We start from the raw sequence: 27,254 nt of genomic DNA, 5'->3' as shown, positions 1-27,254 counted from the left end.
GAGGAGAAACAAGAGGACTTTATAATTTCACAGGCTTCCCTGGGAGCTCAGCTGGTAAAGAACCCGCCTGCCAATGCAGGAGATGCAAGAGATCTGAGTTCGACCCCTGGGTCAGGAAGATTCCCCTGGGGAGGGAAATAGCAACCCACTCCAGTATTTTTGCCTGGAAAATTCCATTGACGGAGGAGCCTGGTGGGCTACAGTCCATGGGGTTGCAAAGAGCTATGCTTTTACACAAAATTCTCAACTGGGAGATTATGGTTAAACCTTTTCATTTCCTGGCTTTTCCTTTTCCTAACTCTGTTTCCTGTTTTCCCTTTTGCTGTGGTGCTCCCTTCCCTGCCCCCCTACACACAGACACATTCCACTCTCTGGCAAAATCAGAACATTATTTGGTTTTGAAATAGTCACTGCAGAAGTTTATGAAATCTTTTCTCTAGAGGTTTCATGAAGGCGGATCTGAGCCTGTCTCTTTTGCAACAGCTTAGGGAGAGCTGGGGGAGGGTGCTGGTGAGAGATCAGGTGACCCCTCAAGGACTCCCGTCTTTGTGGCACAATAGCAGCTTGATCCCCAGAGTAGGGAGAGAGGGCAGGAGTGGTAGAAACTTCTGTGTTCCCTCCTCAAGATCCAGTGGGAGGCCTGGGCTTTTTGGCAGGTCACTTGGCCTTCACTTTGCTACATGGTTGATTTGGAAAGCAGATTGCTGAGAACAGCAAGGAAAGCTGGAACCTTGAAAATCACTTTTATGTGAGGGCCTTCCTAACGCACAATCAGGGATGGATCTGGATCACATGGGCATGCAGAGGGCCCTACCACTTTCTGGTGTCAGCCATGTGGGGCAGAAATTCCCTTTCCTGTGTGAAGCCACGCTGGGAAGTGGGGCCTCAGAGTTTCAAACAGCTTCGGCTTTCTGGAAGTACATTAGGAAGCTGACTAAGTAACTGGAAATCATCACTTGAACTTTAAAGCAGATTAATACTTTATTTGAAGGCAATGAATACAGAAAATAGTCTAAAGATTTGGCAAAACAAAAAGGATGTTGGTGGGAGAGGGAGGGAGAGAGTGGTTGGAGTTTGTGTCTTCAAGTTCTAGATAATCTGCAGTGTGAGTTTCAGGAAGTTGACTTGGTTGTCTATGTGAATTGCACTTGCCCTTTCTGGACTTCTATCTTTAGATTCTTTCTTCCTGCTCTTTAGCCTCTGCTTCTCTGAGGTCAGCCCCCTACTTCTTCAGTAATTCTTTCCTGGGCCACCAGAGCTTCTTGGGCTTTAGAAAACCCTCCCTTCTCTGTCCTTCCCCAGTGTTCCAGTGACTGAAGGCTCACTGGGCGCACAGCAGTCATTCCTATGATCTGAGCTAGTGCCCAGGAGTCATCAATAGCTGTGCTGGTCCCCACGCTGCTCCCTGGAGCTTGGAAGGCATCTCCTGGGCCTACAGCTGTGGCTAGGACATAAGACCTACCTGTTAAAGGAAGGAAAGAGAAGCACTTAATGACAAGTTTTGTTTTGTCTTATTTTCTAGTTATAAGTGAAATCATTATCAGAGAAAAATTTTGACTGTAAAGTTGGCATCTTTCTCTCTCCCAATACACACACACACACACACACACACACACACACACACAAAGTTGTTGTTTAGTCACTAAGTGAAAGTTGCTCAGTAGTGTCCAACTCTATGTGACCCCATGGACTGTATGCTGCTGCTGCTGCTGCTGCTAAGTCACTTCAGTCGTGTCCGACTGTGTGCGACCCCTAGACAGCAGCCCACCAGGCTCCCCCGTCCCTGGGATTCTCCAGGCAAGAACACTGGAGTGGGTTGCCATTTCCTTCTCCAATGCATGAAAGTGAAAAGTGAAAGTGAAGTCACTCAGTCGTGTCCGACTCTTAGCGACCCCATGGACTGCAGCCTATCAGGCTCCTCCATCCATGGGATTTTCCAGGCAAGAGTACTAGAGTGGGGTGCCATTGCCTTCTCTGATGGACTGCATAGATCCATGGAATTATCCATGCCAGAATACTGGAGTGGGTAGCCTTTCCCTTCTCCAGGGGATCTTCCCAACCCAGGGATTGAACCCAGGTCTCCCGAATTGTAGGCAGACTCTTTACCAGCTGAGCCACAAGGGAAGCCCTAAGTCGCTAAGTCACGTCCAACTCTTTTTCAATCCTATGGACAGAGGAGCCTAGCGGGCTACATCCTGTAGCCCACTAGGCTCCTCTGTCCATGTGATTTCCCAGGCAAGAATACTGGAGTGGGTTGCCGTTTCCTTTTCCAGGGGATCTTCTGGACCCAGGAATTGAATTCAGCTCTCCTGCATTGGCAGACAGATTCTTTACCACTGAGTCACCAGGGAAGCCCTATGTATAATCTATTGGGGAATCTTTCTTTTACTTTGTAAGAGAAAATAAAAGCCACTAGAGAATAACTCCCTCAAAAATCTTGCCACACATCTGCAAGGATACTTATCTTCCTCCTTTCCTTCCATCATAGTTGAAGTGATTGCTCCTTGCCGAGGTCATTGTAAGGTTTTATACTTCTCTTGCAGTCTGATAGGCTTTGTTCCACTGCAGATCCCTCCTCTCTCCTGCTGCCTCACTTGCTACCGATTCCTTTCATCAGTATTTAAACAAGCCCAAGTTGTTTAAAGTTATTTCTCCTAGCCTAAAAATAATATCTTCCGCAGCTTCTACATTCCTTTCCAATGTATTAATGATATTTTCACAATTCTATATTCTTTTTTTTTTTGAGATCTAGATAAATTTATTGAAACATAAAGGGTGTTAGCAGAGAGGTCATTTGGTGGTATACTACATCATGCCAGATACTTCTATATTTTTGATACTCTGGCATTTGAAGCCTTGCTGACCAGGGAAGGCGTTACTTGCCCCTCCCCCACCCCCACAGGGATAACTAATTCCTAGAGATGTAACACTACTCACCTGAGAGTGTACTTTTTCTATGCAAAGAAACCAGTTCCAGAGCCCATACCCCAACCACCTCCTTTATTGGTTTTCACAGGGTCCTTACACTTGGCCCATTATCCTCCTGCCCTAATCACCCCAGGGCCAGATACCAGAGGACTGGAAACAGCCTCTATGAGAGCCTACTAAAATTTTTTCAACTAACCAATCCTAAACCTTCTTACCCTGTGTTGCTTTTCTTTCCTGTAAAAACCATAATCAAATCTCCTGTCTATGTTTTCCCTCTTTTTCTGCCTCCTGGGGCTTCCCTGTAAGACCCTGTGAGGTCTGGCGCCCTCCTGATCTGTTGGTCTCACATTACTAGAATAATAACAAAACCTATATTTTAAAACATTACCTACTTTCTTGTCATTTAATCGCTAAGTTGTATCCGACTCTTTTGAGACCCCATGGACTATAGCCTGCCAGGCTCCTTTGTCCATGGCGTTTCCCAGGCAAGGATATTGGAGTGGGTTGACATTTCCTTCTTCAGGGGATCTTCCTGACCCAGGGATCAAACCTGTATCTCCTACCTTGGCAGGCGGGTTCTTTACCACTGGGGAAGTTTACTTCCTTATCTGCTTCTCTCTGGCTGCAGTCAAGTGTATTGAAACACGTGTCTGTACTCACCATCACCACTTGCTTATCCTTCACTCTGAATTCTTGAAATCTAGCTTCTGTTCCAACATCCTCTGCTGCTTCTCCTACCCAGACAACTAATAACACTGTTGCTAAATTTTAAGGTTTTTTTTTCCCTGACATTATCTGATTTGAGCTTTAAGCATCATCGGACACTAGTGACCTCTATCTCCTTGAAACTGTCTTCCCTTGGTTTAGTGATATTCATCTTTTCCACTATAATTTCTTAGAATCCTTTGTGGGTTCTATTTCTGTTCATCATAGAAGCCACAGAAAATTCAGTAGTGTCCTGTCATCTCCACATGGATATCCTATTGGCATTTTAGATTGGGAACTTCCTAAACTGAGCTCATCATCTCCACCCTTGAGCCTGTCCCCAATGCCCCACCCCTCCCCACCCTGCCCTGTGCTCCCTTTCTTAGTAAATAGCAACATCATCTTTGAGTTGTCCTAGTAAGAATCCTGATGTCACCCTCAGCTCCTCCCTCCACGTACCTCAGATCCAGTCAATCACCAAGACCCATTCATTTTACGTCTTAAATATTTAAAATCCATTTATTTCTCTCTATCCCCAATGCCTCTGTGTTCATTTGAGTTACTATATCTCTCACCTGGTTAATGCAGCAAACTCCCAACTGGTCTCCCTGACTCCATTTTTGTCCTCTTCCTTTCGTTCTTCATATTGCAGCTGGAGCTCTTTCTGTGCATTCATATCAGGGCATGTACAACCTGCTCTCCCTACTTTACATCATTTTGATGATGCCTCACTATCCTGACGATGTTAGGACAAAGTCCAGATTTCCCTGCATGCCCTTCAAGGACCTTCATCTTGTGCTCTTTGTGAGCCTCCCTGGTCTCTTGCCTCATCATCCCTACCCCCACCCCATCATACTGAACTGTTTCCAGTATCCTGGATGCCCTTTCTCAACTCCTAGCCTTTGTGCAGTTCCTGGACTCCCTTTCCTTCTCCTGCTACTGCTACTGCTACTGCTAAATCACGTCAGTCATGTCCAACTCTGTGTGACCCACCAGGCTCCGTGGTCTCTGGGATCCTCTAGGCAAGAACACTGGAGTGGGTTGCCATGTCCTTCTCCAATGCATGAAAGTGAAAAGTGAAAGTGAAGTCACTCAGTCATGTTTGACTCAGCGACCCCATGGACTGAAGCCTACCAGGCTCCTCCATCCATGGGATTTTCCAGGCAAGAGTACTAGAGTGGGTTGCCATTGCCTTCTCTGTTCCTTCTCCTCTTCCTGGCTAACTCAAGCTTATTTCTTAGATCACAGGTTAGAGACGTAAGTCCCTAATTAAAGCCTTTTCTGAGTTTCAGGTACTCCGGAAGGCAATAGAGTCCCTCCACCAAAAATCTCACCGCACTCTATTGTCAGTGCCTGTCTTCTTGCTTGTTTCCCTAATTGTTCCAAGCACCTTGGGGACAGCCCCATGTCTCCTTAACTGGACCATTTCCAACACCTTGCCCAGTGCTGGCATAAATAGTTGCTAAATAAATGACTGTGATTCCAACCAGTGTTTGTGGACAAGAGTGCTTCAGTGAGGCTGTCTGTCCTGAGAACACTAAGATGATTGTCCTCATACTTCCTTCGTCATCAGGAATAGCATTCATTGAGCACTTATTGTGTGTCATGCAATTTTCCAGGGGTAAGGAAAGAAGCCAAACCACTTCCTTATTCTTTCATTGAAATGACATTTAAATAAACTCACTTTCATTTTTCTTTTCTTTTATTCCAGTGGTGATTAAAGCTGAGATCATTTTTGTAGAGATTGGTGCATAAAACCCCCAAGGACTAATCATTGGCTTGAAGCAACACTGACCTCAGGGTGATGGATTATCCATGATATATTTTGGCCACATGCATATAGCCATTCATTAGATGCCTGGGAATGTCAATGCCAAATCATCACCACTTAAAAATGTGCTTGTTTAGAGACTGTCTTTTAACTTGTAAGTTGGACCATGTGTTTCCCATCTCTAATAATCAAATGAATAGTGAGCTAATAATCTATCTTTTGGTTTGTTTGTAGGCATGCAATTGCTAATATGTACTAGGGAAAAGGAGGTCATTGTGGGGACTGATGATGTCATTACTTATGAGTGAGTGGAATTTTTGTTGGTTTACTAGAGCAAACAGATATTTACATGTCTGAGCTTTTGAGTATATCTGACAGAGGATGAAAAAAACAATGTATCTTGCATTTCTGAACTTGCAGTTGCCATCCCATGAGTCTACCCACATTTGTCATAGAACATTTTGCAAAGGCCTCATAGGAAGAGCCAGGCATTCCTGGACTAAGTTATTCCATTTCTTCTTCATAGATAAGAAATTGCATTATTTAATGCTTCCTTAAACCACCATTCAGACTAGGGAGAAAAGGTATCTTAGTTCACTTGGACTGCTGTAAAAAAGTACCAGAGGCAGGGTGGCTTATAACAATAGAAATTTGTTTCTCACGGGTCTGAGGCTGGGAAGTTCAAGATCAAGGTGCCAACAGTTTTGGTGTCTGGTGAGTGCCAGCTTCCTGGATCAGAGATGGCTGTCTTCTCCCTATGTTCTCACACAGTAGATGGTGAAAAGGAGCTCTCTGGGGTCCTTTTATAAGGACACTAATCCCATTCATGAGGGCTCTACTCCCATGACCTAGTCAGGGGTGATGGTATTAGTAAGTGGGGCCTTTTGGAGGTAATTAGTGATTAGGTTAGGAGAGTGAAGCCCTCATGCCTGGAATTAGTGCTCTTGTAAAAGAAACCCCACAGAGTTCCCTGGCCCCTTCCACCATGTGAAGTACCAGTGGGAAGTCACTACTCTGCAACCCAGAAGAGGGCCCTCACCCAACCATGCTGGCACCCTGATCTCAGATTTCCAGCCCCAGAATTGTGAGAAATATATTTTTGTTGTTTATAAGCCACCTTGTCTGTGATATTTTGCTATAGCAGCCTGAATGGAACAAGGTAAATGGATCCTGTCCAAGAGAGCTTCCTAGGGTAGAGAAAGGGCCCTAAGAGAAAGGCAGGTGATCAGAATCTTGGGGGTAGGTAGGGAGATACAGCAATGGAGACAGAGTGAGATAAGCTTTAAGAAGTCCCACTGGGGAAAGAGGCAGCGGCACCACGGCTAGCACCAGAGGGCAGAGGCCGGAGCGCAACTCTATCCATCTTCCTAGACTGTTTCTTTGTTCCTGCCTCCACTCTCTCTCCCTGACTCTGACCCCGAAGGGTCTAAAACTTTGCTAGGGAGTTGGAGAAAAGGTGGATAAAGGAGGAGAGAAGAAGCCAACAACACCTAGTTTTCGGTTGCAGGCTCTCAACCCTGAAGAAAACTTGATCTAGAAATTTAGATAAGAATTGGGTTGGAGTTTCGATGTTAAACTGTTCTGAACTTTTAAAATGACAGGCTGTTCTTGGGCCTGGAACACGTACGGGACCTGCTTGATTTTTTGTCTAGGGCCTGAAACAATGGTCCATGTTTACTATGGAGTGGTGGACAAGATGAAAAGTGCTTTCATGTTCGTACTCTGTTATGACGACTCCTTAGGAAAATGGGTTACATACACATTTAGAATGTTTGCTAAAAAAAATTTCAGCTCAATACTTTATGGCCTCTTTTCTTGTGTATGAACATATCACAGATACATAATCATAGACTTGTACAGTTGAAAGGATATTTAGAGATATTCTAGTCCAAAGCACTCTGTACATAGGAAAATTGTTTCATTAGGATCTCTTTCAGTTCCAAAGTTCTCTAAGATTTTTTGGTATTGATAATCACTCATAGAAGATGTTGAAACAACACCGCTCTCTTAAGGACATGCATTAGACTGTTGTAAAGCAGAATGAAGTAGCCTCTGGTGTTGGGGAGGCACTCGGGATACCAGTTGGTTCACTGTTTCTGAAAAGAACATAAGGCTGATTGCTTTTTTTTTTTTTTTAATATTGACTGGGGATCTGCCAGCTTAAATAACTGCAGTGCTTGACCAAGAGCCCAGCCTGGGAGGCCAAAGACAGAGTCCAAAGATTGCCCTTGTTTTAGACAAGATCATTCCTATTTACCTTCAGAGAATGTTTGGTTCAGAGATTTAGGCTTCCAAGATGTCAGCCTTTCTATAGCGTGTTGGTTCTGCATCCTCGGGTTTTTCTCTCCACTCTAGCAGCAGAGGCCAATCAGGGGTGGGGGGGTGGGGTCTTTCAAGGACTTTTAGGTAGGAAAAGAGAGCAGTAGGCTATGGCCACACTCCATTAGTCACATTTTCTTCTGAGTTCTCCATTTAACCTCACCAAATTACCTCTCCCTTACTACTCAGGAATCACTTATGTGTAGAATATGACTGGAAGGAGGTGGGAAGAGAAGGCATCTTCTATTGCAGTTTGGCGAGCATTCCGTGGTTGATAGAGCCCTAACGATGCTGGTAGCACTCCCTTTCTCTTCTTAGGCCCTCAGAGGTTTTGAAGTAGCAGCAGTGACTGAGTGGTTAGTCTCAGAGCAGAGAGGCCATTGTCTGGAGGTGGGTTGTGTGTCTGGGTCTTGCATATTCAGACAAACACTGAAAGCAGTAACAAGTGTGTGTGGAACTTCCCTGGAGAAATCCCTTGGGCGATATGAATTGATAGAACCCAGGAGTCCAGCATCTCAATGGCCTGGGGATTGAAGGAGAAGAAGGTTTGCGCAAAAGAGCTCTGTTTCAGCCTTGGGGATTCCCCAGCACAGTTTCAGGTTGACTGTACTAGGAGACTCAGCTTGTAGCAGCTCTGGGCTAATAAGCCTTCCTGGCCTGTAAGAACATGCAGGTTTCCCATTGCTTGGGTTGCTGGTTACCAAGAATTCTGAAGAAACATTAGTTCTAAAGCAAGGCCAATAACCACTCTGTTGTTTTGCTGATATTTTCCTTTATAGCTATAGATGACAAGGAACTTTTCCAGAAAAAAGAGATTTAACAACAAAAACCTTCCTGCCCTTAGAACAGAATATAATAAAATGACTGAAGTAATTGAATGACTACCCATCAGTTTATTCTCTCTTGGAGCCATTTGCTGGATGTGATCCGAATCCAAATGCAGTGACCACAGTTCTAGATCCAGGCCGTCTGCACCGGAATCCCAGCCCTGCCACTTGCGGCTGTGTCACCTTCTTTGTAAAACAGCCATAACAATGGTCCTTACCTTTTCAGGCTGTTGTGAGGGTTAAACAAGATGACTCCTGTAAGTATGTACTGAACTCAGAACAATGGTGGTACATGGTAAATGCCTGAGGAATATTCAGTGCTGATCATGAATGGGAACGCTTAGACCAGATCTGATAAGAGGATGCCAGAAAGCAGTAGCTGTATCATTTCTCCTTTCTTTTATTGTGACTTCAACTACAAATGTCATTTTTTTTTTTTTTTTTTTGGCTGCCCCATGCAGCATGCAGGATCTTAGTTCCCCAACCAGGGCTGGAACACATGTCCCTTACGGTGGAAGCACAGTCTTAACCCCTGGACCACCAAGGAAGTCCCCAACTGTAATTTTATAACATGTTCAGTGTCCTCCACTGACCTCCATCTGCTTCTTTTCTTTTTTGTTCTCTTCTTTGCTGAAATTTTGGATGGCTATTTCTGGCCCAGATTTTTATTCCTTTCTCCTCCACCATGTACCCTTCAGCTGTAAAAGTCTCCTTTATTTATGCCTGACTCTGGCCTCCAGTCCCCTGCCCGCCATCAAATACCTCCTGAAAAGTTCCTTCTAATGAAACCTTGTCTTTATTGCCCACTTAAAGAATCACTCTAAATTAGGTGGAGTGGTGCCCTCTGCTTTTCTATTTCCCCCTCCTTTTATTACTATATCAATTCTCAGAGGAAACTAGCAGAATCTGGGCTATTAGCAGCAGCAATGCCAGTAATTGGGAATCAGATTTTATGGACTTTCTGGGATATTGAAGGGATAAAATTAGAAAACAGAACCTAAGATAATTAACAGTTTTCATAATTTCTTTACCTGTATAAATGCAATCTGGAGAATTTGGGTTGGCACCCTCACAGACAATGAGAGTAGGCATTTTGTTTTTTTCATAGCTGTAGTTCCCTCACTGGAACAGTGCACCTAATGCGTTTTCACAACTTCTTTTTTCCGCTTAACTGTTAGCAGCAGAAGGGAACTGGTAAATGGTAAATAAGAACAAGATAGCATTTATTAAAGATTATTCTCTATCACCACTTTTTATGAATTTTTAATTAAAAGAGTAAAGTTATTTTAACAAGTTTTTTTTCATCCATCAAAGACACTAGCAAAGTTGGAAGGACTACCATATTTTATAAAAGCAAGTGTTTTGGGTGTAAATGGCCATTCTTCTTCATCATATTATTCATTTTCTTTTAAAAATTGTCAGGAAGACATATTCTTCAGATACAGTTTAATTGGAAAAAAGCAATTACTCACATATTCACATTGTTGTTTGTTGTTCAGCTGCTAAGTCATGTGCGATTCTTTGATATCTCATGGATTACAGCACACCAGGCTCCCTTGTCCTTCACAATCTCCTGGAGTTTGCTCAAATTCACGTCCACTGAGTCAGTAATGTTATCTAATCATCTCATCCTCTGCTACCTCCTTCTCCTTTTACCCTCAATCTTTCCCAACATCAGGGTCTTTCCCAATGAGTCGGCTCTTCACATCAGTTGGTCAAAGTATTGGAGCTTTATGTTCATGTTGGTGAAATTTTAAAGTAACTAAAATTAGAGCAAAGCATTACATTCTATTATATTATTATGATTTGTAAAATTACCTTTCAAATGTTGAAGATAAAACACATGAGAAGCTTCTTTATGTTTTAAATTTCATTTCTTGTAAGAACCAGCATTTAACTGAGAACCTGTCAAGAGGTGGCTTGTTTTTACCCAATGCTTCATGTCTGTGTGTGCGCATACATTGGTCTGAGCTACACACAGCCAGTTCTCCATCATCAGAAACTGAAAGTTGATGTGTCTAGGCCTCACCTCTTTCTTTCCTTCTCCCCCTTCCAGAGTCCAAGAGCCCAGGCACAGGATGGGTAAATGGTTAAGAGAAATGAGAACACAGAAATCAGTTTGTTTTGCTTCTTGTGAGCTGTGGGTGTTACAAGGTTTGAGAGAAGAGAGAGAAAGTAATGGATAACTCATTAAAACACTGCCTCTTGATGGAGTACCATCAACAGCTCTCACTTTCGACTAGTGTAATTCTTGTAAAGGAAAATTGGTGGATCGTGTTCTTCCTGCCCCTCCACCCTAAGAAACTCTAATCTCCATTCCTGACTGGGTTCAGGATTGGCTGGCAAAAGGATCAGCTTCATCACCTCCTACCCCAATCTTATTCTTCACTTCCCACAGAGTTTCTGAAGTTGACTCTCTTCCTGAATAGGTCTACTGATGAAGAAATGTGGTTAAATTAGCATAAAGTATCAGTTTGAGGAAGAAAAAGTCAGCAATGCCAACACTTTTGATATTGGTGCTGTTTTGTCAAATATGTTTTCTTTTCTGCCTAACCTGTAAGGTTACCACTTTATAAGAACCTGTCCAGATTTCTTCATACTCTGACCCCTTGTACCACCTACAAAAAGACTCTAGTTTTTACTCAAAAAAAAAAAGGATTCTGGTTTTTAGTGTCAGGATCTTAAAGCGGTACAATGTTGATACTATGAGTTATCATTTCAGTTTTTCCTTCAAATGTATTTACTCATGTCTAGAGTCTTTTTATTTATTTAGTTTTAGGCTCAGAGAGTGTGACTCTGGGAGGAATAAAAATAGTTAAATAATGTTGAGACAAGACGTGGTTTTATTAGAAGATAATTTACTGGCCTCAAATCACAAAAAGATAAACAATCAAAACAGAGAGTATATAGCTCAAATAATAACTGTGTTTTCTCTAAGAAATATAGGAAGATCCTTATCATTTAACCTCATATGAACTTGTTATATCTTTTATACTTTGTATGTTTTTTTTTTTTTCTGTAGCATCTACCCCAATGCAAGCATCAATGAATGTTTGTTGAAAGAATGAATGGCTACTGATTCACAACAAGCTAAGGCAAAGATGGGTAAACAATGGAAACAGTGACAGACTTTATTTTCTTGGGCTCCAAAATCACTGCAGGTGGTGACTGCAGCCATGAAATTAAAAGACTCTTGCTCCTTGGAAGAAAAGCTATGACCAACCTAGACAGCCTATTAAAAAGCAGAGACATTCCTTTGCCGAAAAAGGTCTGTCTAGTCAAAGCGATGGTTTTTCCAGTAGTCATGTATGGATGTGAGAGTTGGACTATAAAGAAAGCTGAGCACCAAAGAATTGATGCTTTTGAACTGTGGTGTTGGAGAAGACTCTTGAGAGTCTCTTGGACTGCAAGGAGATTCAACCAGTCAATCCTAAAGGAAACCAGTCCTGAATATTCATTGAAGGACTGAAGCTGAAGCTGAAACTCCAATACTCTGGCCACCTGATGAGAAGACTCATCGACTCATTGGAAAAGACCCTGATGCTGGGAAAGATCAAAGGTGGGAGGAGAAGGAGACGACAGAGGATGAGATGGTTGGATGGCATCACCAACGTGATGGACATGAGTTTGAGTAGGCTCCGGGAGTTGATGATGGACAGGGAAACCTGACGTGCTGCAGTCCATGGGGTTGCAAAGAGTCGGACATGACTGAGCAACCGAACTGAACTGAACCTGAACAGAAAAACTGACTAAATTCAGCTGTGAACTGTTAATTAGGCTCACAAGGCATCAGGGAGAGACAGCATTCATTGGAGAACACTCATTCAGATATGATTTGGCTCAGGATGAATCCTGAGGGGAATCCCATTCTGCTGTTGAGTAATTCATGCATGCATATATGACCTGAGTTTCATTAACACTTGGATTAAAGTATATCCTATTAAAGGTTATAATTTAATATAGTGAAACCTAGGCAAAATCACCAATTAAATGGGCATGCACTTGGGCAAACTCCGGGAAATGATGAGGAACAGGGAGGCCTGGCATGCTGCAGTCCAGGGATCACAAAGAGTCAAATGCAACTCGGTGACTAAACAACAACAGGTAAAATCAGTGTTAGCAAAGAGGTATCCCTGCAGTTCTGCATGCAATCTCTTGCTTCAACAGTGTTTGGACAGAACAGACCAGGGGATGTGTCTTCTCCTAGTCTCTGACCATCCTCCATCCTCTTTTCTAGACACAACCTTTGGAACCATCTTCTCGTCCATTGTCTGCCTCCATCATCACCTAACACTGGTTTTGAGCTTAGTTCCTTATTGCAGATCAACCATGAGCTACTAGGTGTGTCAGAATTATTCCCCCGAGGTGCAGGCCACACCAATGGCCTGGTCAACCTGCATCTGCAAGTCTCCTACATTTACCTCTCTCTAGGCATCTATTTTGACCTTGATGACATGGCTCTAGAATCACTTCTTCCATAATTTGGCTTAGGAGATGCTGAGGGCTCCACGAATCTCTTACAGATGCAAAACCAATGCCATAGTTGTGCCCTCTTCCAGGAGGTCCCAAGATGAGCAGGTAAAACTCTGAATTCTGTGGAAGCTGCCATGATCCTGGAGAAGAACCCAAACCAGGCCCTTTTGGATCTGCATGCCCAGGATCTTCCCAGGTGGCACAGTGTTAAAGAATCCTCCTGCCAATGGAGTAGACATAGGAGACTCAGGTTGGACCCCTGGGTGGGGAAGATACTCTGGAGTAGAAAATGCCAACCCACTCCAATATTCTTGCTTGGGCAATTCCATGGACAGAGGAGGCTGGTGGGCTACAATTCGTGAGGTCACAAAGAGTCAGACACAACTGAGCGACTGAGAACACATTCACATCCTGAGCACACATGCGCACTGCACACATGTGTGCATAGAGCCTGGCAGACTACAGTCCATGGGGTTGCAAAGAGTCAGACATGATTAAGCAACGGAGCATGCATGCACACTGCAGTCAGGAGGCACCTTTGAAACCACCTGAAGCTCTCTCCCAAGTTGGGGACCAAATAGAAACAATTAAGCACTTTGCAGAAGAAACATTTTCTTACGTGCTTTTAATTCTGAAAGATTTCCCCCCTTCCCCCAGATGTTATATCCAGTGGTGTACTGGTAAACCAGATTTCAAAAAAAAATGCATGCCCTGATTTGTAGTGCTTGCCAGTTTTCATGATGTAAATGTTCCCACCATGGCCAATTTCAAGCCACCAATAGTTGAAAAACCAGTTCACCAAATTCCTGAATGTTAAATTTAACATTCAAACCTTGCAAGCTGGTAAAAGCTAACTCTAGCACATTCATTGAAGCAAAATCTTACTTTGTAAGCCTTTATTAGAATCATACAAAGAGCTTTATGGAAGCTTGATCTTTGTTCATAGATGAAGACAGGATATGGCAAAGGGAAGGTGGTGCTTGCTAAGCTCCCTAAGATGGACATTTAATGGTCTAGCTCTCAAAGTTTGAGGGAAGATATCTTAAATCTCTTCAATTCATTTTTTCTTTGTAATACACCCCCCTCCCACCTTGCCCCAAGTCACTTGTTCAGAGAACGCTGGGATTGATTTTGTTGAGTGAACTATTTAGACACATGAGAACAGTGCCTTAGTTTTCAGCTTTTCTTGAATTCAAAGGTTTGCTTGGCTTTTTCATATAGATCTGACAAAACTCCTCTAATAGGCTCCTTCTAGCTCTAAACTATATCGCTGATTGGCTTCACCTTCTGTTTTCTGTTCTCTTACATACTTTGAGAAACCCTGCTTTTGTCATCTAGCTCAGCAGTTGAAGTTATACTTTCAATTGCAGTTGATGTTTGGCTCAATACAATACAAATGGCAGAGCAGGGCTTAGTAGTGAAGTGTCTCTAGTCCCATAGTCCACATACATAATTCCCCAACAAGTGTATTCCTGTTTCAGAAACTTCATAAGTGTGGCATACCTTTGGCATAGCCTCCTTTCTGAATTTATTTATTCAGCCTATCTGTCATTCAAGCAAAGTGGAGCTACAGTTAACACTTGTACAAAAAGCCCACCAACCCAGTAATTTTCGCTAAATTAGTTTTTGGAAGGTATAGTTCCCCACCCTCATTTTCCTTAGTTTCCTTCAGTAATTACCTGGTTTAACACAGATGTAATTTTTTCCAGTAAATACTTAATTCCAAGGCTCTCATCTCCCTAGAATTAAGCCAATATAAATAGATTTCTGTTACTCCAGCTTATTATCCCTTCCAAGTCTATTAGGTCACAGCTTGACACATAATACGATTTTAGAAAATCTCACTAAATGACTGATTAGAAATATAGCACTTCCTCCCAAAACAAACATAACCATTGATTTTGATTTTGCCCCTCTTTAAACTGTACTGATGCATGTCTTCAAGCAAGTGTACCCTTGTGCCTTAAAGATGGTCTTTTGAAAATAACCCTTTGGAATCCACCATAGGCTTAAATGAGGTAATTAAGATGGAACATATTTGACCGTGTGTGTGTGTGTGTGTGTGTGTGTTCAGTTGTTTAGTTGTGTCCAACTCTTTGTGACCTCATGGACCATAGCCTGCCAGGCTTCTGTGTCCATGGGATTTCCCAAGCAAGAATACTGGAGTGGGTTGCCATTTCCTCCTCCAGGGGATCTTGCTGGACCAGGCAGGGATCAAACCTTTGTCTCTTTTGGCTGATGATTTGGCAGGCGGATTCTTTACCACTGAGCCAACTGGGAAGCCCATCAGCATGAAATATAACACTCAAGCCAAACACTAAATTAAAGGAACATGATAACAGCTCTCACATGCAGTAGCTAGACTCATTGCTTTCAGGGCAAATTTTATTTTAGAATCAGAAAATTCTATCAGAATCACATACTTCCTAGACATTGAGATAAAAATATTAATACTGGTAGATGAATACTGTCAATAAACTGTAGGTCTCTATCAAAACTTGTTCTTCAGAGCAAATACATTCCCATTCTGACCTCCATTTTAGTCCAACCTTGGTCTTTTGGGCAGCTGAATGAGTTCCAGGATATTTCCAGAGGTCAAATCTAGGAGGTCAGTCAGTAAATTGTATGAAAATCTGAAGAGTTTCCTGTCAGCCATGTTATTCTGGCATAGTTGTTACTAGAAGGACAAAGGTAGCTCTAATATTAATATGTAAAAAACAGGAAATAGCTTGTTTTTAATTATTAATTATTTTAATTTAATAATTAAATTAAATTATATTATATTAATTAAATTAAATTAAAATAAATTAATTTAATAATTAATTTAATTATTAAATCTCTGGTGAATGGTAAATCATCTTGCAATTGCTGGTGGTCCACAGGCTAGGAAAAATGAGAGCAGTATTTACTCTATTGCAGAGCTGGATCTGCAATGTTGCCAAGATATGCTGGTATTAGCTCTGTGACTTTGAGCAAATTATTTAACTTCTCTGTGTTGGTACCTTGTCGGTACTTGGTAAATACAGGTTGTTGTAAGGATCCAAATGAAATAATGTGTGCAAAGTTACTATTTTTATGTGCTTTGCAATAAAGGGGAATATAAGTGGGAGAAGAACAAAAAATAATTTTAGAAGAAAAACTTGCTTGAAAAAAAATTAGGCACAAATTGGTGAATATCTCTATCTGATATGGTCAGTAAAATATTGGCTGAGGAATATCCTACACCAAGCAAGCAAATTTATCTAGAGGCAAAAGGATAGTTGCTCTATTTAAAGAGGTGGTAATAGGCAGCATGTTACTTCTTTTTAGCTAAGCAAAGATTCTTAAATCAACTTGGATGGAAAGGCCCAACATTAGAAGATTCCATGTGCATATATGTAAGTGCAAGTGTTGGGGGATGTTGGGTTTTATAAAGGGTGTTTTGTTTTCTTTTATTGTTTTGACCTCTTAACTCTCCACTTGGTGATCTCTTAGGGCCTGAGTTTTGGTTAGTGTGGTAATCTTTTGGATAATTCATAAAGAGTTGAATTTCTCCCTTCCTGACGCAAACAGAAGGATTGCATTTCTATATCTGTTTTGAAGTTAGGCATGTCCATATGACTTAATTTAGCAAATAAAATGTGGGAGGAAGTGCTGAGACTCACCTCGGATTTTCTCCATTTTGGTGACTAAGGAAGTGCAAGTTGAAGGGGAATCTACATCAGCCAACTCTGCCAGCTAGAAATGAGACATGTATTGTGAATGAGAAAAAAAAAATATTGTGTTACCCAGTGAGATTCTGGAGTTGCTTGTTACTGAAGCAGAGGCTAGACTGTCCTGGCTAGTTGAGGCAGTGTAGGGCCAAGGTATCCACTCATGGATTCACAAGTGGCTAAGTGACACAACTGAACAGCCTGATGTTTACAAAGAATGATTATTCAAAGACAAAAATAGCGCCCCCTCCACACACACACACAAAGAAAACCCTTCAGAATCTATGTCCTGGGAGCTCTTCCATTTGCACCAGAAACTGCTCTCCCTCTAGCTACTGTCTAGCTTGGGAGGTTGATAGGTTTATTCTTTTATAATCCCTGATATATATAACTATCATTAGCAAAATGAGACTATGGACTAGTAACTTCTTTCATTATCACTTCTTACATCTCTCTACCTTGCCAACTACCTCTCTATCTCTCTATTTTCTTCCCTTCCTTCTTTCCTAAAGAAAAAAAGATGATTGAGTGCCTAAGTATGTTCCAGTTACTGTACACATTTCTAGATGTGTAAAGCCAAGTTACTATGATTTGGCCTCAAAGGAGCTTCTATCTAGTTAATGGCACAGTCTGACCTCCCTAAATAAATATTAATAATACTAACAGAATAGTAAATGTACTACTACCAAGCCTGCTGAATAACAGGCAGGCTTGGTAATAACATGGAGTGAGTATGATCTTATATGGCTAAATTTTAAACTTTCAATTAATCCAAAGAATACACAAACCATTTAGTAGGGAGATCTGTAGTTAGTAATAGTCTTTTTGAAATTTGCTACATCATAAGTGGGAATATCTTGAGTAGACAGAGACCATTATTTTGAAACAGAAAAAAAAATGATTAAATATGTAGAGTGTTTGAGGAATGCATGAGAAATATCTATTTCATTCCATTAGGTCAAGATGGAGACCTTTCTAACTCACATAATCTTCTCTATTAGAACAAACAATCATATCTGAAAATGACAATAGGTGGAAATAATCTTATAACAAAGAAGATACATAAACATTGTTGAATGATTTGATCTCTAGCCAGGAACTGACAGTGTTGGAAAATATTTTGTAGATGATTGTACACTTAAAAGCCATAAACACTGACTGATGAAAGAAATTTACTGTTTTAATTTTAATTAAGTTTTGTTAACCCAAAGTGGAATTGCAATCAATGTAAATAACACATGTGGAATGTGCTTTCTTTTTTATTCAGCAAAGCATACATTTTTTAAAAACAGAAAATCATTAAAAAAAAAAATCAGCAAACATGCCACAAAACAAATCAAACATAACTAAGGTTCCCTGCTGATAATATACTGTGACTTTTTATTTAGGCTTGTAGAGGTCACAGAAACTCACAGACTTACAATATATACACAATCAAAGATTCTAAGTGCTTATGTGGAACAAAGAACTTTGAGTTATAAAACCATGAATGGCTTACAGAATGCAATTTACTAGATCAGTCTTTATTCTTACAAACTAGAGTAATCTTGTTCTTTGACAGTTGAAAATAGATCTTGTCTATATTTTCACAATCAGTGACCCACAGCTAGTTTTCATCATTGGTGGAACTGGCCGAGTTTTCACTCTCTTCAGCTGGTGGACTGTGTCCCCGCTGGCTTGGAATAGCAGGAAGCACTCGGTTGGTCCGTAGAGGTTCTCCAGACAGAACTGGGAGGAAAGAATAGAAGGAAAGACTTTCAGGGTTTTCTTCTCTTAGGAATGGAATAGTGATAGAAGAATTGTGTTATATCTGAAGGAATACAGGCGCTTCTAAGAAGTTTTTCTTGCAGAGAGCTAAACTTCAGGAGATAGTCATGTGTATCTACCTATCAAGCTTACACGTAGCCAGGGATGTTGTGTGTGCGTGCTAAGTTGCTTCAGTCGTGTCTGACTCTTTGTCAGCGTCCTCTGTCCATGGGATTCTCCAGGCAAGAATACTGGAGTGGGGTGCCATGCCCATCTCCAGGGGATCTTCCTGATCCAGGGATTGAATCTGTGTCTCTTACGTCTCCTGTATTGGCAGGCAGGTTTTTTTTTTTACCACTGGAGCAACCTAGGAAGCTCCAGTCAGGGAAGTCAAATATGTGCAATACGAGGTGGGGCTGAGTTTGATGAAAACATGATCAGACTGTGCGTGCCTGGCAAAGTTCTCTTTTCCTTGGGTGGAGCAGCCCTTGAAAGCCAAGTCAGCACAAGGCCCTAAATAAGCCCCAAGATGTTTGTACTGTGCTTTTATGCAAACCTCAAAAGGTTCTCAGGTTTCTTTCAGGACAGGCGCTGTACCTTTCCATTTCTTTTTCATAGAGCTACAGTTGATCAAAGATCTTTATCTTTCCCTGTCTCCTTAAATTTAATCATGAAAAGCAAAGCTGCTGGGCTCTGCCAAAGAAAATCCCCTCTCTTTGGCTTCTCTAGGCCATACTGGATTTAAGGCTAAGTGACTCTTTCCTTAGATGTCTTTGTGACTACATTTCTGCTTAAAGACAAGGTCAGACTTGAATTTCATTCAGTGATTAAATTCACACCATCCAAAACTCTCTCTTTAGGCAAATTAGTAAGGGCAAGGAAAATAATCTGTCAAGGAAGAGGTCTTGGTTTCTGCTACTAAGTCTGTGTGTGACTTTGGACAAATCTCCACTTCTCCCTTTCCTTATCTGAAAAAAAAAAGACAGCATTGTCCTAAGACCCCATGGTTCTTGGTTTTTAACTAAAGGGTTCTAGAACTCTTGACTTGTCCCATTTGAACTGCCGTCTGGGGCAAAAAAGATATATTGGGTATTTACTCTGTGCAAATGGTTGCCAAGGATTTTGCATGTGTCATCTCATTTAATCCTCTCAACAATCTTATCAGGTTGCACTACTCTTACAGGCTACAGGAAGGAATTGAAGTAAAGAAAGGGTTAGGGACTTGTCTTTAATAAAGCAGCTTCTAAATCATCTAATCTCTGCAATTAAGATGATGTAGAGAGTGTATGTGTACATGTGCATGCGAGTGCTTGCGCACGTGTTATAAACCAGTGCGTTGGGATAGGAAGAACAGGAAGAAAGGAAATTAGAGCCCAGTGAGTATTATTTGTTTCTTGAAGCAACTGACTCAGTATCCTGTACCTCTACAACTTACTGCCTAAATAATAATGGGTGACTCATGTGACCTCTCTGAATCAGTTTTCTAATCTACACTGTCTCAGAGTACAGATATAAGCATATACAAACTCAGAATTTCTGAGTGTGGGGCCCTGGAATCCATTTTATAACAAGCACCCCAGATAACACTTAGACACAGGCAAACTTGATCACTTGGTGAATGGAATATATTAACAGTTTATATTGTGAGAAGTGTTGTATAAAATAATGCCGAAAGTAAACCTGATGAACATTATACTTGATTGTTCCTTTCTGCCAATGACTGCAGAGCCTGTGAGTACAGAGGTAACACACATTTCTATCTGTCCAACATAGTAAGGAAAACAATGCCAGGAAGCCAGTCTTAGAATAATTTTTGAAGCATTAAAGACATTAAATAGTACATAGCAAAATAGACTTCTGTTATTGTTTTTATAGTCCAAACATAAAAATTCCTCAAGGAAGCGAGTATTTCTTTTAAATAAGCATTACCATTTTGGATGGAGCTTTAAAGACTGTCTCTAGTCTATTTTCCTATAATTTTCAAGTTTTGGTACTTGATGTTCTCTTGGAAAAATGAAAGTAAACCGAAATAACATTTAGTCCTAATAACAGCACTACTATTTGCAAAGGAAGCTGAGGAAGATTGAAAATACTTACATTTTTGGTCTGGTAGGGGAGCTAGGTTGTTCCGAGTATAAGGAAGATCCCTGATTTTGGGTCTGTTTGGGGAGAGATGCTGAAAATTTTGTCCTGGGGACAAACATAATTTGCATCAATCATTTGAGACTCAACAAAGTGCAAATTATAAAATCCAGTGGATTAGAGAATCATACAAGTTGTTATAGATCATGAAATTTATGATGTTAACAACAAAATAACTACACCATATTCAGTTTCTATCACATGCCAGTCACCATTTAAGTGAAAGGAAAAATGTATCCAAAATCATTTCTTGAGTAAACTAGCTTTAAAAAAAATTATAAACAAGCACAATTAGGGACTTCGCCTTGGCACAGTGGATAAGAATCCACCTGCTAATGCAGGGGACATGGGTTTGAATCCTGGTTAGGGAAGACTCCACATGCTCCGCAGCAATCAAGGCTGGGCGCCACAGCCACTGAGCCTGAGTTCTAGAGCAAACTGAGGCCACACACTCTATGGCCTGGGAGTCACAACTACTGAGCCTGTGTGCTGCAGCTACTGAAACCCACACAGCTACTGAAACTTAGAGCCTGTGCTCTGCAACAAGACAAGCCGCTGCAAAGAGAAGCACGTGCACTGCAATGAAGACTAGACCCCACTCGTGGCAACTAGAGAAAACTCCAACAAAGCAACAAAGACCCAGTGCAGCCAAAATAAATACAAATTAAAAAACAAAAAAACAAGCATAGTTGGTCAAATACTACACAAAACTTAAAAGTTTGAAAAATAAAATAGGGTATTAATGTATCGTGTATTCGTGGGTGATGAGTAGGACATATTCTTCAAGATCAGTATTTCTCAATCCTGGCTGCACTGAGAAATTATCTGAGGAGTTTAAAAAAAAAAAAAATGCTACTCTGACTAAACACCAACCACACCGATTAAATGAGTATCTCAGGGGCTGGATAGGATGCTAGATTTGTTTCAGCTCCCAGGTGATTCTAATAGGAATCCAGGATTGAGAATCATGAGATGGAAGATGAGAGGTGAATGAAAGCATTTTGGAGACCTTGAATATATCATTTAAATGACCAGAAGTGCTATGCTGGAGCTGTGCGTACCAATTTTCAGGAATTTTGTGAGATGGTTGACATCACACTTAGTGGCTTGACATCAGCAATGGTGGGAGTACTTACATCAGAGAAATCAACAAGCACTGATTTTTCTCTGAACATTAAACATTTATTAAACACATGTGGACTGGAATGCAAAAGTTAGGAGACTGGGATGCAAAAGTAGGAAGTCAAGAGATAACTGGAGTAACACGCAAATTTGGCCTTGAAGTACAAAATGAAGAAGGGCAAAGGCTAACAGAGATTTGCCAAGAGAACGTACTGGTCATAGCAAACACCTTCTTTCAACAACACAAGAGAAGACTCTACACATGGACATCACCAGATGGTCAACACCGAAATCAGATTGATTATATTCTTTGCAGCCAAAGATGGAGAAGCTCTATACGGTCAACAAAAACAAGACCAGGAGCTGACTGTGGCTCAGATCATGAACTCCTTATAGCCAAATTCAGACTTAAATTGAAGAAAGTAGGGGAAAACCACTAGACCATTTAGGTATGACCTAAATCAAATCCCTTACAATTATAGAGTGGAAGTGACAAATAGATTCAAGGGATTAGATCTAGAGTGCCTGAAGAACTATAGACGGAGGTTCATGACATTGTACAGAAGGCAGTGATCAAGATCATCCCCAAGAAAAAGAAACGCAAAAAGGCAAAATGGTTGCCTGAGGCAGGTAGCTGAGAAAAGAAAAGATGCAAAAGGCAAAGGAGAAAAAGAAAGATATACCCATTTGAATGCAGAGTTCCTAAGAAGAGCAAGGAGAGATAAGAAAGCCTTCCTCAGGGATCAATGCAAAGAAATAGAGGAAAACGTATAGAATGGGAAAGACTAGAGATCTCTTCAAGAAAGTTAGAGCTACCAAGGGAACATTTCATGCAAAGATGGACTCAATAAGGACAGAAATTGTATGGACCTAACAGAAGCAGAAGATATTAAGAAGAGGTGGCAAGAATACACAGAAGAACTGTACAAAAAAGATCTTCATTACCCAGATAACCATGATACTGTGACCACTCACCTAGAGCCAGACATCCTGGAATGTGAAGTCAAGTGGGCCTAGGAAGCATCACTACAAACAAAGTTAGTGGAGGTGATGGAATTCCAGTTGAGCAATTTCAAATCCTAAAAGATGATGCTATGAAAGGGCTGCAGTCAATATGCCAACAAATTTGGAAAACTCAGCAGTGGCCACAGGACTGGAAAAGGTCAGTTTTCATTCCAATCCCAAAGAAAGGCAATGCCAAAGAATGCTCAAACTACCACACAATTGCACTCATTGCACACGCTAGCAAAGTAATGCTCAAAATTCTCCAAGCCAGGCTTCAATAGTACATGAACCGTGAACTTCCAGATGTTCATGCTGGATTTAGAAAAGACAGAGGAACCAGAGATCAAATTGCCAATATCTGTTGGATCATAGAAAAAGCAAAAGAGTTACAGAAAAACATCTACTTCTGATCATTGACTATGCCAAAGCCTTTGACTCTGTGGATCACAACAAACTGGAGAATTCTTCAAGAGATGGGAATACCAGACCACCTGACCTGCCTCTTGAGAAATCTGTATGCAAGTCAAGTAGCAACAGTTAGCACTGGACATGGAAGAACAGACTGGTTCCAAATTGGAAAAGGAGTAAGTCAAGGCTGTATACTGTCACCCTGCTTATTTAACTTGTATGCAGAGTACATCATGAGAAATGCTGAGCTGGATTAAGCACAAGCTGGAATCAAGATTGCCGGGAGAAATATCAATAACCTCAGATATGCAGATGACACCACCCTTATGGCAGAAAACGAAGAAAAACTAAAGAGCCTCTTGATGAAAGTGAAAGAGGAGAATGAAAAAGTTGGCTTAAAACTCAACATTCAGGAAACTAAGATCATTGCATCCAGTCCTATCACTCCGTGCAAATAGATGCGGAAACAATGGAAACAGTGACAGACTTTATTTTTCTAGGCTCCAAAATCACCGCAGATGGTGACTGTAGCCATGAAATTAAAAGATGCTTGCTCCTTGGAAGAAAAGCTATGACCAACCTAGACAGCATATTAAAAAGCAGAGACATTACTTTGCCAACAAAGGTCTGTCTAGTCAAAGCTATGGTTTTTCCAGTAGACATGTATGGATAAGAGAGTTGGACCATAAAGCAGGCTGAGCACCAAAACTTGATGCTTTTGAACTGTGGTGTTGGAGAAGACTCTTGAGAGTGCCTTGGACTACAAGGATATCAAACCAGTCAATCCTAAAGGAAATCAGTCCTAAATATTCTTTGAAAGGACTGAGGCTGAAGCTGAAGCTCCAATACTTTGACCACCTGATGCAAAGAGCCTACTCATTGGAAAAGACCCTGATGCTGGGTAAGGTTGAAGGCAGGAGAAGGGGATGACAGGCGAGACGGTTGGGTAGCATCACTGACTCAATAGACATGAGTTTGAGCAAGGTCTGAGGGATGGTGAAGAACAGGGAAGCCTGGCATGCTGCAGTCCATGAGGTCTCAAAGAGTTGGACACAACTGAGTGAATGAACAAGAACAACAGGATCAGACAGGATTAGGCTTAATTCCCAACTTGAGCAAGTGATGTTCTCTCTCTAAATCTCAACTTCCTCATATGTAAAAAGTGGATAATAGCTTTCTCTGTCTTTTCCAGTTGTTATAAAGATTAACTAGGAGAACAAAGGTAAAGCATTTAGCTTATAAAGTAAACAATAAACATTAGCAATTATTACAGTGTTACTCTGTGGCAGTTTTAAATACGATCTCCTAGAGAGTGGGGCATGTATTCATTTGACCTTTTACTTAGCAGTCTAGTAGGAACCAGAGTCACTATAGTGAGGCCCATAGGGTTTAAGTCTTCTGTTTGGGTAAAGCAGTCCTTAGAACAGGGGGAAAATATCCACCCCCTATCTGCTTCGGTGAGTCCAGTGGTAGATTTTTAGGGGTGGTCATCTGAGCAGTGTCATTTGATGAATATTAAGCAAAATTTCCAGTCTCCTGGGTGTACATTTTGCCTTTATATTTTTATTCCTTTGAACTCTGAAGGTTAAATAACCTCATAAGTGAAAGTGAAATTGCTCAGTCCTGTCCGACCCCATGAACTGTAGCCTACGAGGCTCCTCCATCCATGGAATTTTCCAGGCAAGAGTACTGGAGTAGGTTGCCATTTCCTTCTCCAGAGGATCTTCCCTACCCAGGGATGGAACTGGGTCTCCTGCATTGCAAGCAGATGCTTTTACCATCTGAGCCATGAGGGAAGCTCATAAGCCATTGTTTAAAAAAAAAATTTCTGAGTAGAATTACAGTAAAACCTGTATCAACTCATATTCGATTATTTATCCAGGAACACTGGAGCAGAAATTTGAAAAACCAAAAATGAGATGATAATTACGGGTAACACTATTGAGCACTTACTGTGGTCAAGCACTGGACTAATTTCTATATATGTAATCTCATTTAATCCTAACAGTCACTTTCTCTTGTGAGAGAGGTACTATCATGCCCAGTTTCCAAATGAGGACACTGTGATTTGGAGGAGTTCTGAATGGAGCTCAAGGTCATATGACAGGAGGTGACAGAATCTGGACCCAACCCAGGTCTGTCTGGACCTAAAATCCACACCATGCTGCCTCCTTAGAGGCCACAATGGTATAGATAGGATGGGAGAAGTGGGAAAGACGGACTTCAGCAGTGATTTGGGAGGAGGTGGGAGGAGAGTTAAACTTTTTGCCACCCTGACATTTTGCTCAGTTTTGAAGAACAAGGTAGAATGTGCATAGTTCAAAGATCTCTTATCTGTGCTGCGGGAGCTTTCAAGGTGTGTCCAGCCTGTGGAGGATGACCACTGTCTTAGAATAAAAAGGAAGAAAAAATTTTCACAGTTAAATGAGGAAATAGAAGAGAATGAAGATCAATAATAATAACAAATACATTCAGCACTCATCTATTGCAAACTCTTTGCATTCCAGAGACTAGAGTATAAAGATAAGGCAAGGAGCTCAAAGTGGCTGATGGGAATAGAAACAGATAAAGCACTTTTGAAGGCCATGAGTAGTGCTGTGAAGATATCACAGAGGAAAGAAGGGCCCAGAGAGATCAGTGTGTCTTGAATCCCATAGACCTTGCTTAAACATCTGCTCTGCCACTTCCTAGCTACCTTATGACCTTAGGCGGGTGGGGTAACCACTCCAATCCTCCAATTTCTTCATCTCTAAAATGGGGATTAAAAACTCCTCTCCTGCAGTGCTGTTGAAGGGGAAGTCTGTGGTTCACTGCCCCCTAGAAGGCTTAACAAGGTGGAGGAGGGATTCTTTCATGATGGATAGTAAAAACGGGCCACACCTCCTACAGCAGTGAGGAGCCTTCTGCATAGGAGGCAAGTTTGGGCCGGTTCTTAAAAGATTGTAGGACTCTATCAAGCACTCAGTAGATGAAAGGTTAAAAGAAAAACAAAATGAAACACAGGCAAAGACGTCGTAGAGTAAAAGGTATGGGTTCCTCAAGAGCTTAGAGATATTCAAGGAACTGTTCAAGGGGATGGGGACAGGGGGAAAGATTGAAATGGAAGGTGCAGAAGTTGAGAAAGGTAAGTGAGGCCAGGCTACGTTGGGAGGACTTTGCCAGCTGAAGAATCTGGCCTTTGTCCTGTTGCTAAATTGCTTCAGTCGTGTCCAACTCTGTGCGAACCCATAGATGGCAGCCCATCAGGCTCCACCATCCCTGGGATTCTCCAGGCAAGAACACTGGAGTGGGTTGCCATTTCCTTCTCCAATGCATGAAAGTGAAAAGTGAAAGTGAAGTCGTTCAGTCGTGTCTGACTCTTAGCGACCTCATGGACTGCAGCCTACCAGGCTCCTCCATCCATGGGATTTTCCAGGCAAGAGTACTGGAGTGGGGTGCCATTGCTGATGGGTTTAAACAGTGGTGGTCATGACATCAGACCTATGCAGGGAGGAGAGAGAGTTGTTGCTGGGATAGTCTAGAAAATTCTGGAGAAGAAAGTTCTCTCTTGAGGGAGAAAGGAAGCAAGCACTTTCTTAGGTTCCTTGTGATGACTTGTAAATAACCAGGCTGGTAGAAAATACCACACAACTCTCTGTTCCATTTTCTCTGAAAGCTGCTTGCAATGAATTAAGCTGATGTGCTCCAAACCCTCATTTAGGTTAAGTGCCTTATCCCCCATCCTCTCCATCTAGCCCACTGACAGGTCTCAATAAATGTTAAGCAATAATCATTACAGCTAAATGTTCAGGGTTGCTGAAGTCAGCACAGGATATTAGCTTCCAGGAATTCAAATGGTAGTAATCACTGCTAGCCCATATTATTTCTACTAAACCCAGGGCAGGAAAGGAAAAAATCCAGGGGAGAGAGACGATCCAAGTTCAAGCCAGTGGTGCAGTGGTATGATTTATAGTACCCAATTGCTTTACCACATTAGGTTTTCACATCAAGTATGGGAGCTCAGTGCAGAAATCTGCTGAGTTTCAACCCGCCTAAACTAACAATTTAAACCACTTAAGTGAACTCTCCCAACTGTAGTCTGGAAGTTTCAGTAGTCATTAAAAAAAAACAAAAAAC

At 41.5% G+C, this 27,254-nt stretch overlaps 1 protein-coding gene and 1 long non-coding RNA gene across 6 annotated transcripts in view; both read right to left on the bottom strand.

The window, feature by feature from the left end:
* Positions 1 to 944: 944 nt before the first annotated feature.
* On the bottom strand, positions 945 to 10,061 carry LOC112580622. Its single transcript, XR_003104948.3, has 3 exons — positions 10,023 to 10,061; positions 9,582 to 9,741; positions 945 to 1,462 (listed from the first exon to the last, which is right to left on the bottom strand). It is a non-coding gene; the product is annotated as an uncharacterized LOC112580622 (long non-coding RNA).
* Positions 10,062 to 17,959: 7,898 nt separating this feature from the next.
* The window catches only part of ANKRD55 (ankyrin repeat domain 55), a 109,247-nt gene continuing 99,952 nt past the window's right edge, over positions 17,960 to 27,254 (bottom strand). For 4 of the 5 annotated variants that reach the window (XM_044932425.2, XM_044932424.2, XM_044932428.2 and 1 more), the window contains 2 exons: positions 20,559 to 20,651; positions 17,960 to 18,443 (listed from right to left, as the gene is read on the bottom strand). In XM_044932425.2, coding sequence (XP_044788360.1) covers positions 18,322 to 18,443; positions 20,559 to 20,651 — 215 coding nt within the window. In that variant the 3' untranslated portion in view covers positions 17,960 to 18,321. The remainder of the gene's footprint in view (positions 18,444 to 20,558; positions 20,652 to 27,254) is intronic. The other variant, XM_044932427.2, reaches the window with a different exon arrangement.

The sequence above is a fragment of the Bubalus bubalis genome, chromosome 19 (assembly GCF_019923935.1).
Source record: "Bubalus bubalis isolate 160015118507 breed Murrah chromosome 19, NDDB_SH_1, whole genome shotgun sequence".
NCBI classification, from domain to species: domain Eukaryota; kingdom Metazoa; phylum Chordata; class Mammalia; order Artiodactyla; family Bovidae; genus Bubalus; species Bubalus bubalis.
The sequence above is the reverse complement of the archived record's forward strand: the minus strand, read 5'-3'. Positions and strand labels throughout refer to the sequence as shown.